General features: G+C 43.3%; 1 protein-coding gene across 1 annotated transcript; it reads left to right on the top strand.

The window, feature by feature from the left end:
* The first annotated feature begins 10,247 nt into the window (after positions 1 to 10,247).
* Positions 10,248 to 14,039, top strand: LOC133893497 (uncharacterized). Its single transcript, XM_062334529.1, has 6 exons — positions 10,248 to 10,418; positions 10,878 to 10,928; positions 11,010 to 11,061; positions 11,683 to 11,741; positions 12,228 to 12,273; positions 13,656 to 14,039. Exons 1-6 carry the CDS (start codon positions 10,338 to 10,340, stop codon positions 13,820 to 13,822), a joined length of 456 nt encoding a protein of 151 aa, XP_062190513.1. The 5' UTR covers positions 10,248 to 10,337; the 3' UTR covers positions 13,823 to 14,039.
* The last annotated feature ends 53 nt before the right edge of the window (positions 14,040 to 14,092 follow it).

Below are 14,092 nucleotides of genomic sequence, written 5' to 3'. Positions count from 1 at the left end.
TGACATATGGAATCAGGGTTCATATGTGATCCTCATACTGATAATATTTTTCAATATTTATATTTTTTATGATGATATCTAGCAAATTGCTTAAAAAATATGTTAGGAAACAAGAGACTAAGTAGTTTGGTACCGGCTAGGTAGCGGTTGCTTGTCTGCTATGTAAATCAAACAGTGATCAATGAAATAAAACACATGAATTCATTCTCTATTCCCAATTTCTTTTTCTATACCTATTTACATTCAACATATTATCAGCCACTTTGCTCTTCAATCAGCTAATCGATATCAACACACATAGGGTAAGCAATGGTGATCCATGAAGTTCTTACTTCACTATTGGTCATGATCGCCTTGGAGGACTTGACATCCTACTTCTTCCTAGCGTGGTGGCCGCTTCTATCGTCTCCGCAAACCACAACCTCATGCCAGTATGGTGGCCGCGATGGTGGCCGCGATGGTGCCCGCACTAAATGTGCACTCATAGCGACAACCAACCCCGAGGATGGAGCCACATGATTCAAAGGAGACATGTCTGCATGCCGGACTTGGAGTCACTAACGTTGTCTCCCTTTTCGGTGGTCGAGACGGCGTTGATTCGCCTCCCCATCATGATGACGTTGGCCCAGTCCTCCATGGTTCCAACGGTGCCTCCTCCCTCGGCATCCACCCGCCCTCCTTCAACACACACACCAACAACGCCTTGCTCCTAGGTGGCCACACCGACGACACCCCTCCTCCTCCCGTGACCCACTTCAATGGGGGTAGCACATCCCCTAACTCTAGGACAACATCTGCCCACCTCTGGTGATGGCACCCTTTCCATCCCTAAGGAAGAAGCGGCTAGATCCAACGGATCTCGAGTCGACACTCCTTCCCTTGAAGGCAAGGTAACACCACGTGCCTCTATGCACCTCTGTTGACTATCGTGCGCCTCCACGTGCTCCTCCGTCGGCCACCACACACATCAGCGATGGCGACGACGATTCCCTCCCTCCCTCCTCTCCATCAGTCAGCACGGCAGCGACACGCATCAAGCGCCCCACCAAGATGACGGGAGTGGCAGTGAGCTCTCCCTCCCGGCAGCGGTGGCAGCAACACCCCTCCCCCCTCATGGGTGGAACCCTAACCCTAAACCGATTACGATGAAACATAATCTCCCATTATTAGTAGAATTACATTCCAATATCTAATATTATTAGTGGTACAAATAAATTTATGCATGCAATTGATGGATATAGTGACCACATACTTATATGTGTCACTCAATTCAGATATCTATATAAAAGTCTATGAAGGACTTAAAACTCAGAATTCAAAAGTAAATCACAACATGTATTGTGTAAAACTTATGAAGTCATTTTATAGCTTAAAATAGTCATGTAGAATATGGTACAACCGACTATGTGAGTTTTTTTTTTCTATAGAAGGGTTACTCAAATAATGATGATTGCCCCTGTGTTTATAAAGAAATTCTCCATCGGATTTTGTATCATCTCAGTATATATTGATTATCTCAATATTATTGGAACTACACAAGATATATTATTGGAACACACCCTGAACGCCGATCACACACTCACTGTCCAACATACCCCGTAATCATTGTCAAGGATTTACCCTCGACAATGACCATAGTAGAATATACCAATGCCGACTACTTATCTGATCTTTACAACTGACATATCGCAAACTGGTTTTATTTTCTCACATGATGCTACAATCTTCTCATGAAAATCATCAAAGCAAACTTTGGTGGTTACTTCCACTAATCATTGTAAAATAATTACTTTACATGAAGCATCACGTGAATATGTATAGCTTCACACAATGATTAACCATATTCAAGGTTCATGTGGTATAGGTTCGTAAGAATCCCTTACAATGATATATAAAGATAATGCATATTATATTGCTCAAATGTATACAAGTTATATAAAGATTAATATCCTAAGTAATATCCTAAATCACATTGCTCATAAATTATTTTATCCCCATGAATCACAGAAAAGTGGAGAGATAAATATTTTTCAAACAAAGTTTTGTAAAAATCAAGCAGAATTATTCACAAAGTTCTTACCAATATCTACATTCTAAAATACGTTCATGGAATCAGTACGATAAGACTTTGAGAATTATGAAGTTCGGGGAGAGTAAACTCCTAATTTATAACATGTTAATGATCATCAAATCATGAATATTGCACTCTTTTTATTTATATATTTTTTTAATATGATTCCTCATGTAAGGTTTTTTAATGATACAATATTAAATACAAGTGTCCATATGTGTCATATAATTTTCTTCTAATATTTTTCTCACTGGGTTTTAAATGAGTTTTCAATGGCATATCATCAATATATTTCTTCTTATATTTTTTTCTACATGGTTTTTGAAGGAGTCTTTAGTACGATTTATACATTATGTTATCTCACGAATTCATTCTTTATTCCCGATCAAAAAAAAAATCTATCTATACTCATTTACATCCAACAAAATCAAATGTGCCAAGGAGCAGAGCATCGTTGTTAAAACGAATCTTACAAGTAGTCAAATAAGCAAGCTGTTCTAAGATATCAATGAATAGACAAGTTCTATTAAAGATCCTAACTAACTGAGCTATGCTCCATTTCACAACTGAGTCATGATTCATTCCGCGAAAATACAGTGGTTTTATATTTCCTCCTCATGAATTCGAACTCTGCGACGTTCTTTTGAAGATCCTCCATCTAGAACATACACGTACTCCTTGCAGCGATTTTCCGCCATCCATGTGATCCTGTTTGCCTTGGAACCGCAATGGGAAACGGAGCACCACGATGGGGACGCTGGTCGCTGCCGCCGGCCGGCCAGATAAGCCCGGCCGGAGCACGAGACAGACCTCGAACCACGGGATGGGCCCCGCAGCTGGTTGGTCGGTCCCCGACAAGTAATCGGGAGTACCGCCGAAAGATTTCATCCCATCTCATTTGCCCTTCCTGGCCCGTGACCGGCGAGGCAGCGCGTGGGGGGCGGTTCTGATACCTGCAACTGGGCGAGATCCTATGCCCGGGTCAGCATTTTTCAAACGCTCGAGTAATGCGCGCGCGGCTCGGCGATTGGCGCCGTGCTTGCGCGACAGCCAACCGACGGATGGTGGGGCGCGCCGGGAATCTCGGCGAGGGGATGCGACCAAAAAGTCCAACCAGGAAGCACGCAGGCAGGCACAGACAGCAGGGCAGAGATGGAGAGCTTGCGCTGGGAAAAAAAAGGTAACAAAAATAATGAGGTAGTTGACCCGTTGGGTCATTGGGAGTGAGAGAGCGCCGTGTATCTCTCTAGAGCCGTGGCTCGGATCCTCCATGCAGGCCGCAGTGGTCACCGGTGGTTCAGATCAAGAAGCCATGTTACTGCAGCACGTCTGCACTTCACTCCCTCCAGGTGTCCGCGCATTGGATAATACTGCTCCTTCACCCGCAGTGACGCATAGGATCACCCCAAGGTGAATCTACATGCAGCTTCAGTAGTGTACTGGTATCTATCGGGTGGTTTTTTTTACTAGTAATCTACTCGTATGAGCATATAAATTTACATATATTGTTAAATGTGTAGTGAAATGACACCGGTGACATACTCATATTATTCCTACTCAAGCTTCGCCCCAGCGCGATGCTGCGACTGTGCGTGCACCGCCATCCACCCTCAGCCACCAGCGCACCACTCGTCGCACGCGCTTTCGCATCACAGGGCACGCACCGCACGGCAGGTCGCCTCCTCCCCCACCCGAGGGCCGAGGCTTTCCTCTATAAAGCGGTCACTGTGCGCGGCGCAGGTCAAGGCTCCTCGATCCGGAGAGACCGAGGAAGAAACCAAGCGAGAGCGCGAGAGGTTCAGAGGGAGGCGGTGGTCCGGTCCGATCTCTCCAGGTCGCAGCCGGCAATGCGATGGCGCGGCCGGCGCAGCAACGCGGGCGCGGCGGCCTCGTCCTCCGCGCTGTCGCCGTGCTCCTGATGGCGCTGCTCTCCCTCTGCCTTGTCGCCCGCGTCGACGCCGTCGCGGCGGCCGCTGGCGCTTCTGCTGGTACCGGTCATCTCCGTCTCTGTTCTTCTCGATTCTCTCAGTTTTGGTTTCTGTGTACCTGCTTGTCAATCTCGGGTGAGAGAATTGCTGCTTGGAATATATGCTGGTCGGTGAGAATTGCTGATTGAGTGTTTCTTTCTACTCGTTGTGTTTCATGTGAAGCTGGTCCTGGATGGAAGAAGGGAGTTGCAGCGGAAGAGGTTGTAACAGAACAGGTTTGCGTCTCTCTCTCTCTCTACAAGAAGCTAGAAAAATATTCCGTGCTTTCAGAACCAGTGAGTAGTTACAACAGTATCCAACTTTTCAAAGGCAAATAAATTGATGGATCAAGGGAACGCGTCCTGACTTCCTGAGCCTGAGATCACAGCACGCTGATCTGCATATATTGCCAAAATCTAATAGAGGCATATTAGAGCATCTGCAAGAGCATTATAATCTCACTTTCTATAGTTAAGTTCAGAGAATTTTATTTCAAAACTTGGCTTCAACAGCTTTTCAATTTCACTCCTAATATTTATCAACACCTAAAATCACCCCTCTTGCTAGTTATTTGTGGAGAGCGCCCCTCACTCCAAAAAATACTCAACCGTTGCCGGGCTTACCCCCTCTTCAAAACACCTTGTCGTCCTCCTTCTGGCTGCAGTCGCGATTCATAGATCTGTAGAGGCGCTCGGCGGCTCGGGGATGGCATGCATGCGGCGGCGAAGGTCGCGCGGCTCAGGAGGAGCAACTGCGGTGATGCCTCGATTGGGAGATCCGCGGAAGTGACCGGCGCACACGGTGGCGGTAGCCGTGATCATCCTTTCTCAGTCAGACTGGGGTGCTAGAGACGAGGACACCATCGCTGCCAGAGAGGGGCAACCATGCCGCCTGAACCCTGATCGCCTCCCCTCCGACCTCCCTGACGAGCTCAGCCCCACTGCCTCCGTCCACGAGCTTAGCCTAGCTGCGAGCTCAACCTCCTTTGCAACCTCGAGCTCAAGCTCCGTTCGCCTCGTTCTCCCCAGCAAGCTCGCCAAGTAAGCCACAACTCGTATCCCCTCTTATTAGTTACTTGTGGAGGGCGCCGCCGCCGGTGGAGCTTAGGGAGGTGGGGTCGAGTTCGATGGGGTGGTGGCTATGGTCACGCGCGGGGCTCCAGGTCATGATGGTAGCGACAACGACGACTGAAGAGGTCTAAGGGGCGGGCGGCTACGGAGCGCGAGCGCACGGCTTGGGCTCGAGCAAGGTGGGAGCAATAGGTGTTGTCGTTGAGTGTTGCTTTGTTTGCTCGTGAAGAGGAAAGATGGAGAGATTAAGAGGAGATGTAGAGATGACGGATGAGATCTACCTATCGGTGATACATAAGAAAAAATATAGAGAATAGGGTATTAAAAGTTTGTTTTATAGGAAAAAAATTTAAGGAGAAAATATTATTAGAAAAACTCTTTATATGAGAATTTAAGTGAGATTTTAGATATCTGTTGGAGATGCTCTTATGCACCTTTATTTCCGCATTTTTAGTGTCAAGCAAGGCGCCACCTTTTAAGCAGAGCAAATCCAGTTTTCCCAACTAAGAACACACAATATTTACACAAGGGCGTCAAGGGTTTGTCTTAAAGAACCGATTTCTTTTTTGTGAAGTATAATCCATATTATCGAACCGTTGGTTGGAGCAATGTAAATATTGGGCGAAAACGTCGCAAAGCTAGCTAATCCTACAGCCAGGAAATCCGACTTAGATTTCACAAAAGGTTCAGCAATGAACCATATGGTTGTGTTCAGGCGGCGGGCGGCGATGAGGCGGAGGAGCAAGCACCGGAGCGGGTGGCGATGGAGGTGGTCAACGACTACGGCCCTCCCAACGCCAACAGCAGGCACGTCCCGCACCCATGATCGGCCGACCAGCACCGACCACTGCCGCGCGCATGCGTCAGAAACTCAGAACTGCTTGTGCCTGTGCAGGCTGCAGCTGCGCTGGGTGCAGACGTGCGCGCGTGCTCGATACGCCATTGATGAGTTTTTATCTTTGTAATAGTTGCACCGTCAGAAATTCAGAACTTGCTGGTGCCTTTTGCCTGCGCTGATGTGATTATGTGTAGCTCAGCTCTTGATGAATTTTTATCTTTGTAATAGTTGCACCGTCTTCCGGTCCTTCATTTTCGTTTTCTTCGTAGTCGTCGTCGACGTTCTTGTCTGTGTGTCACTGACTCACTGGTCACCAGATGACATGCACGTGTCCATGCCTCAAGGCCCGTAATCCTTGAAGACTGTACTACTGCATCTGTTTCGCGAATACGATCTGTCACACTGCCATTGTCAACGTTGACCCTTGTTTTATTGTTTACCGAAAGACGCGGTTTATTTTGGCAATACTAGCTAAGTGTACGTGCGTTGTAATAAAACAAGGGTTTTGACTTTTCTTCCAAAATTTGTTTTATTGCAAAAACATCTCAAAAGTTTGGTTTTGTTGCAAATCCCCCCAAAATTCAAAAAAATAAAAAAATAATAAAAAAATTAAAGACAATTCTAAGATCTTTTGTGAATTTTTTTAAAAAAATATCTTTTGCATCATATTTCATGGAGATGAAGTTTGAAAAAAAAAATGTGCAGCTCATTTATTAACTCATATTATTTTAACTTTGTCAAGTCTACCATTATTTTTTTCTACACAAATAATTGTTTAAGTAAACTAATAAAAGTGGTTTCACTAATTTTTGGGTGTTATGGATTAGTTATGAATTAATCTATCTGTAACACATTTACTCAATCCTGCACATTACAATAATTATTTCAAGATTTAATTTATTTTTAGAAGATAGAGGATCATGTAAGAAGATAAAAAAATTTGTTTCATGATTTTTGGATTAGTAAATAATTAACTATGCATTTAACTCGAATTAATAAATGAGTTGCACGTTTTTCTTTTTCTTTTCAAACTTCCTCTCCATGAAATATGATGCAAAGGATATTATTTTTGAATTTTTTTCACAAAAGGTCTTAGAATTGTCTCTAGTTTTCTATAGAATTTTTTATGATTTTTTTTAATTTTGGGGGTGTTTTTGCATCAAAGCCGAACCTTTGGATTTTTTTCAACAAAACAATTTCTACGAAGGAAAGTCAAAATTCAAGTAACTTTTAAGGGGTTTTACATTTTTCCTATTAAAATCCAATAAATATCTTCGGCCACGCTGGAGGGAGCGCCAGCTTCACCAAAAAGCTCACAGGTTCATCAACACCATCAAGACACTGGTACATATGGGTTGGGGTCAAACAAAATTCCCATTGGATTTCTTCCACCGACGCTGGAGTGAGCGGTAGATTTACCAAAGGCTCACATTGGTCTATATCACAACTGGTATATATGGGAGCCAGTCATATCAAATTCCTATAGAATTTTCCACCGATGCTGGAGTGAGCGCCAGCTTTACCAAAAAGCTTACACCTTCAACATTATCAAAACAATGGTATATATGGGAGCCAGCTAAACAAAATTCCCATGGACATCATCAAGACAATGGTATATATGGGAGCCAGCTGAACAAAATTCCCATGGACATCATCAACCAGAAGGTTCAACACAAAGAAGTGCAACAGGCTAGGAGGAATTATTGAATATTGTTATAACAATACTCTGAAATATTCAACTCATTGCAGAATGTACTCATTTAAATAGGAGTAAGCGGTAAGCACTGAAGGAGGTGAAGCTTGACGAGGTGTTTTCCCGGCAGGCTAGCTCAAAGGAGAGAAACAGACGCATTGTAACTTATCAGATTGGCCACGATGATTTATTGTATAGTGAACCACACAAAAAGAGCGCAGCTTGAGACCCTTGTCTTGCAATATTAGAATGCACATTGGACTTTGCTATTACAGATCGGTAAAGGATGATGTTAGTTAGCTGCTGCAACTAATGTTTTAGAAAAGACAACAGCTACCAATGAAGCTCAATAAGACTAATTTTGCTACTCTCAACAGACAAGAACTCAGAAATCAAAACAGTAGATACAAAAATTCAGAGGCCAAAACTGCAGTACGTCAAAAAAATTCAGAGACCAAAACTGCATTACATAATAGTATTTCCAGCTCCACGTCAGTATCGCAGTTCATCTAACCTCATCCTTCAACTGAAAAGTGGGCTAAAGATAATGCCAAGAAGGAACTACCCAAGAAATTATTAGCTCAGGGAATGTTAGCTGCAAAGTGTTTCAGTTAATATAGTTGAATGCCTGTGCGTTGCAACGGGACCGAAAATTTGCGGTTGGAGAGCCGTGGTGCGGGGTGGTGAATTCCTTGCACTTGGAAAGCGCGAGCGAGGCCGCGCAGCGCGCCCGGGCGGCGGCCTCAAAACGCCAGGTGCGCAGCTCCTCACGCCCCCTCCTCCTCACCTCCTCCAACCACATCCAATCGGCCCGCCGCGGATTTGTAACTTCGTTTGGAAGTTTTTCTGCTGTGCCTGTGCACAGTCATTGATCACCAAAGATCTTCAAATTTTACGAAACATCAAACATGAATGTTCCATTCCAAAGAGAGTGTATGCACATAGTTTCTGAGACTGTAGAATAGAATTTGTGAGAGTTGACTGTGTTGCTTAAGGCATAGCACCAGATATAAATTAAGTTTTTTTTTGGGAACAAGATAAAATTAAAATACTAATTGTATGGGATCTGCGGATCTGCCAGTAGTGAGATCAACCAAGTTGTTTGATACTTTCTTTTGGCAAAAGATAACACTATAAAATCGCTTCCAGTAGTGTACTACACGGCGCGCATACTCACTTGTTTGTGGATCCAACTTGTTTTTTCCCCAAAGAAAAAAAAAGGTTTTGTGGATGCTTCTCAATATAACTATACAAGTACACATATTTGGAAAATATTTACTGGAAAGTTTAGATTTTCATAGCTAGCCTACTGATACAGTTTTAATATGGCAATCGAGATAGTTTTAAACATACATTGACTCCACATGTTCTAAAACATAATTTTTATAAAGAATTGGATGGAGCAATTGATATGATCTAGCTATTCAAGTCAGCAAGGAAAATAGGCATGGCAATACGAGTAGCTTCTGGAACCTGTGTGAAGGAACATCTATAGATGAATACTGTTGCAATCTATACCAAGAGACAATTGTTTGTAGAGACCGATAAGCGCATCCCCATCCCTGAAAAATAGAAGTAGATCTGAGAATTCTCAGCCCAATAGAGGGCCTAACAGTGTAATGTCTTCTCCAAAATAGAGAGTAATCCATAAAGACCAATTAGTAGACCTAACAGTGTGATTTCAAGAGGAAGGTTTTTGAAATGCAACATTGCAGCTCATGTAATGCAATCCTCTCTATTCCCTCAACGGAAGAAATGCACATAGCAAAGCTATAACATAGACGACCAGACCTACAACATCTACAATCCAAGTAAAATATATTCAAACAAGCTATTATTAAGAATGTTTCACAAACAATAGTTAGAGTAAAATCCACAGTTTAGCATGAGAAAGTGACCATGGGCTTAAAATAGTAGCAGTTAGGGATAGCAAATTAGGTATGATGGTTTATAAGTTGTTCCAACTAATTCAGTAGTTCTAGAAAAATAACATAAAGCAACACATATTCGGGCTTTCGGATGGGCGAGGTGTCGCCTTGGAGATCCTTCGCCACACCAAGATGGTCGCCGGCTTGGGTGCTACGTTGGTCAGATTGGCGGCGGCAGTAACCACAATTTAATTAGGTAGTTGGTTAAGTGTTGCGATTTAGGTCGTTTCTGCGGTGCACTAGTTTAGCTAGATTGTTTGGCCGCAATGCTTGTTGTTTTAGTCTAGTTTTTTCTAATTAACCGAGCGTTGTACGGTTTAGCCTCGTTTTCTTTAATATAAGGCACCTTGTTCTTACATAAAACTGCAGCCTTTAGTTAAAAAAAAAGTAAGTGTAGAACCGCTCAACTAGGTATTCAAATTTATCGCCAAAACTCTAGTCCAATGTCAATAGTAACGAATGTATGGATGGGCTGAATTCTAGCCCAGCCCATCCAATCAAGCCCTAAGAAGTAGGCCTCGCGCATAGAGGCCCCAGCACATCCGTGGTCCGTGGAGGAGACCAAGGGCGACGAAGCGAATCGGACGGCTGCGGCTGGAAATTGGCCGAATCGCGGCCGCTGGAAACCCGCGCACGCACGAGGGTTTTTAACGCGACAGGGTTTGGTTTTCCTGCGGCAGCGGTGGCAGACGACGCATCCCTTCCCCAGCCCGCGTGCTCGAGACGGATCGGAACTCGGTCGGTCCATCTCGCGAGCGGAGGAGGGCGCCATGGCCGCGGGGGATGCCGCGCGATGCCCCGAGATCCCCAGGCACTGCCACCACTGCGCCGGGCCCCTCTCCAAGGACATGGTACGGCGACTCCCCGCATCGTCCTCTCCCTGTCTGCCCATGATCCGGCAATCTGCCGGGTCGCGGATGCCTGCCTGCGTCCATTGTTTTCGTTACGCTTAATCTGCTCTTGCTGCGGCGAGTCGACCGCTTGAATTCGACGTTCCTGTGCGTGGTGTTTATTCCTGTGTCGTGCTCCGCCCCCGAATTTGGCCGATGGTCTGCGGAGTGGCGTTTTCTGTTTTTTTTTAAGGTTGTCCTTTTTTTTCGCGATTTTGCCCCGACTCGGTTAGGATCCTGCGAGTAGTTGGTGCTTAGATACACTTATGTTTGAGCAAGTATTTATCCTGTGCAAATTTAAATTAAATTGGTAGGTCGGCAGGAAGATTTGTTTTCCGAGTAGCAGGAAGAATTTTAGGTTAAGTTTTCAAAGGTAATTGACGCGATTGGACTGATGCATGATTTTGTAATTCTTTGAAGGAAACGAGCAGCTGGTCGGTGCCTCCGTTGGTTCGAGATAGCTTCTCCATGGTGCTTTCCCGCGACTTATGTTTTGACTAAGATATTCTGTACTTTGTTGTGGCTGTTTAGTGTTAATACCTCTCGTGGCAGATTGGTTCCGCTGTTGGGGGTGTAGCAGGCGCGTTTTATGGTTTCAACCACGGTATAGCCCTGCTGTTTCGTTAAGTGATCTATTGAGTTACTTGTGCACTAGTTGATGCGTTTGCACGGCAGATGATTTGGTAGGTTGTTAGCAATTCTTTCTACACCTTGTGTTTAATGGATTGTTATGAAGTTAGTTTGGAGTCCATGCATGGTAGCTCTGTCATCTCGCTTGCGTCGTTGTGAGGAGGGTCACTAGTTGGCTTAGTAATGCCTGCCATTCATCCTAAGTGAACCTTATTAGGATATTGGATCTCTGAAAACTATTCAGGCATGGTTATATTCTTTTGTTGTGCCAGAAAATCTCTGTTTATGTTATCTTCTCAATTCAGGGATTATCTTTGCATGTGAAAATACACTTTGCATGTAACTCTTCCATAGTCTCCTGGTAGGCTGCCACATGCCTGAGCATATGGAAGTTTCTTTTTCTCATTGGTTCATGTTATATTTGCTCACCTTGTTTTACATCTAGTAGATGTTTTTGCTTGGTATGTTTGTCAGATGGATCTAGAATGAAATTGATTAATCATTTGTGTCCTTCCCAAATTTTGATCCACTGATGCTATTATGTGATTGATAATTATCTTGCCATCAGCATTAATTTTGGAATTCTTTTATGTAGCTATGCCTATTGTTCGACGTTACATAAAGGGCCCAATGTGGATGCATTTTCTTGTTGGTGTAAGTACTATGTACTTTTCTGTTCCAGACGTTTGTAATTTTCTTGTTGACCTGTTTAGCATTACTTCTGAGTTATATATTTTTGTTTTATTCATGTTCATTGCCGGGGCAAAATTCAGTTATAATGTCAGGACCTGTAAAGGGGTGAAATGTGTTATTTTCTTTATGTATATCATATCAAGCATTCAAGCTCTAATTTTGTTCTAACACACCATTCATGACTTGTCTCTGAACAGAGCACTGAATATTCAATCTTCCCCTGTGCTCTATTTAACAATTCCATAACATCGAATATTCTTTTATTGGAGTGTGCTCCCTATTAAGATTTTTAGTGTATAGCCATAGCTGCACCCATGAGAAATTTGAGTGGAAAAAAATGAAGTGCACTATCTTTTCGGTCAAGAACAAAAAGAAGTGGATCACTTGGCGCTTTGGTGCGAATAAGTACTAAGTCTGACACTCCCGTTTGTTTTTTCCCTCATGCAGGCACCCCCAGTTATTGTGTTCTCTTCCGCATGTGCTGGATTAGCAGGTATGGCATTACCCTTCTTTTTTTATTATCATGGTCATTCGCTGGATATAACATTCGATCTATAGAGATTCGATGTTCTGGAAAAGTTTCGTTTGTCGGCTCCATTTGACAGTCCATATTGTTTACTACTAGATAAATTGCACCTTTACCTTTCGGAATTATGAAATTAGATACTGTAATTTTACTGCCATAGAAATTTCGTTTATGTTCTCTTTCTGCAAAGCTCCAATAACAATTCTTGGCGAGATACCTTGTGGCAAATTCACTTGACCTTTAAGGGCCTGTTTGGAAGAGGGGGAATGCTCTAGGAAATTTTAGGATTTGTGACCTTTAAGCGTTGTATGGTTGTATCCGCGTGAATTACTGCAGATTTAAATTCTAGGGTTTTGGATCCTAAAACCCCCTTTCCAAAACAGGGCCTAAAACTTTTGTGATGCCCCCTCCTAAAGGATAGGTTTTCTGCAACATCTTTCATTGGACCTTTACTGGGCACAGAGCCACAAACTCATCCAAAGTAATTCTGGACCAGAAAGGACCTCAGCATTTATTTTTGCTTAAAAAGGGGTCGTCCTGATTGGCCTGCATTGGATTTTTATCTCTAGCTTTCTGGGTATAAACTTTTTTCCAAGGAAGATTTGGGGCTTTTTAATATTCCAAGTGTTATCACTAAACTACTAATACCCCATTTGTTCTTTTTTTTTTTTTACTTTTCATTTTGGGCATTGACACGGTTCAATCATATGTACATGCATGATTCACCTTGCCGAGTAGTTTAATAATATGTGCATGCATGATGCTAACCTCTAATGGTTGTATGAAGTGTTGGGATTGTGAGTGTGCAATCTGCGGTCGTGAACACTTAATCCACATTAATAAGCAGGAGCGTGTTGTGGGATGGCACATGGCAGGCACCTGCTTAGGAGTCTTAACACCTTCATGGGTTCAAACTCTTGGAAGGGATCTTGTGACATTGACAATCATGAACTATTCCCTGTTTACCTGTTGAATCATATGAACCTAATGAATTGTCAATCCGTAGCTGGCCATCCTGTAGTTTTATTGTTCATTGTTGGCAGAGCCATTTCCAGCGTAAAAAACTGCATATTTTCCAATCCAATACTTCTCATGGTTTCGGCCTTCTTGGCACTATTGTAGAGCATTTAGTTATCATGAAGATAGTAGAATGTGAGAGTAAAGATGAATGCTAGGCAAGTATTATTCTCAACCGCACACCTTTGCTTTTGTTCAATATGATTCAACAGGTATGCTAGACTATACGAGGCTCCATGGAATCACTAATGACAATTCCTTAACTGATGTGAGCTGGAAATTTCATGCCATGACACTGTTACACTGAAATTGTTCTTTTTTTCAATCTGTAGGTGGTACAATACCAGCCCTTTCACAGCTGGTTTCATCATCCTATCATGCAGCCGTGTCATCGCCCTCCTTTGCCCGCTCTGCTTCTCATGCAACCATACCATCACCCTCATTTACCCACTCTGGTTCTCATGACGATATGCACAAGAGAAGCTCCTCGCCATTGTAGCTTAACTGGCGCGACAGATCATTTACAGAACTGCCTACCTTGATAAACTATCCTCTGACTTTGCAAGACACGAGGACCGCCGCATAAAATGTGTGTGTTACCACTTCTCACCAGTTTAATGAGGGATGCTTTTGTAAATGATGAATCTTCCGGTGGACTGATGCTATATACGTTTTGTTCATAAACTTTTGTATTTATCTTGATGCATAGTCTGTGAGCGTCACGAATCCATGCCTATTTTATATTTACTTTTTTTGGGTGATACAATAA

Source organism: Phragmites australis, chromosome 2, assembly GCF_958298935.1.
Source record: "Phragmites australis chromosome 2, lpPhrAust1.1, whole genome shotgun sequence".
Lineage (NCBI taxonomy): Eukaryota > Viridiplantae > Streptophyta > Magnoliopsida > Poales > Poaceae > Phragmites > Phragmites australis.
This window is presented reverse-complemented; position numbering and strand designations above follow the sequence as displayed.

What these genes read in the sequence shown, in the direction of transcription:
- LOC133893497 (XM_062334529.1), top strand. Translation starts at nt 10,338, where the DNA reads ATGGCCGCGGGGGATGCCGCGCGATGCCCCGAGATCCCCAGGCACTGC. An exon ending in GTTTTATGGTTTCAACCACG is followed by an intron (nt 11,062 to 11,682) that starts GTATAGCCCTGC and finishes TCTTTTATGTAG; the next exon opens with CTATGCCTATTGTTCGACGT. An exon ending in CGCATGTGCTGGATTAGCAG is followed by an intron (nt 12,274 to 13,655) that starts GTATGGCATTAC and finishes TTCAATCTGTAG; the next exon opens with GTGGTACAATACCAGCCCTT.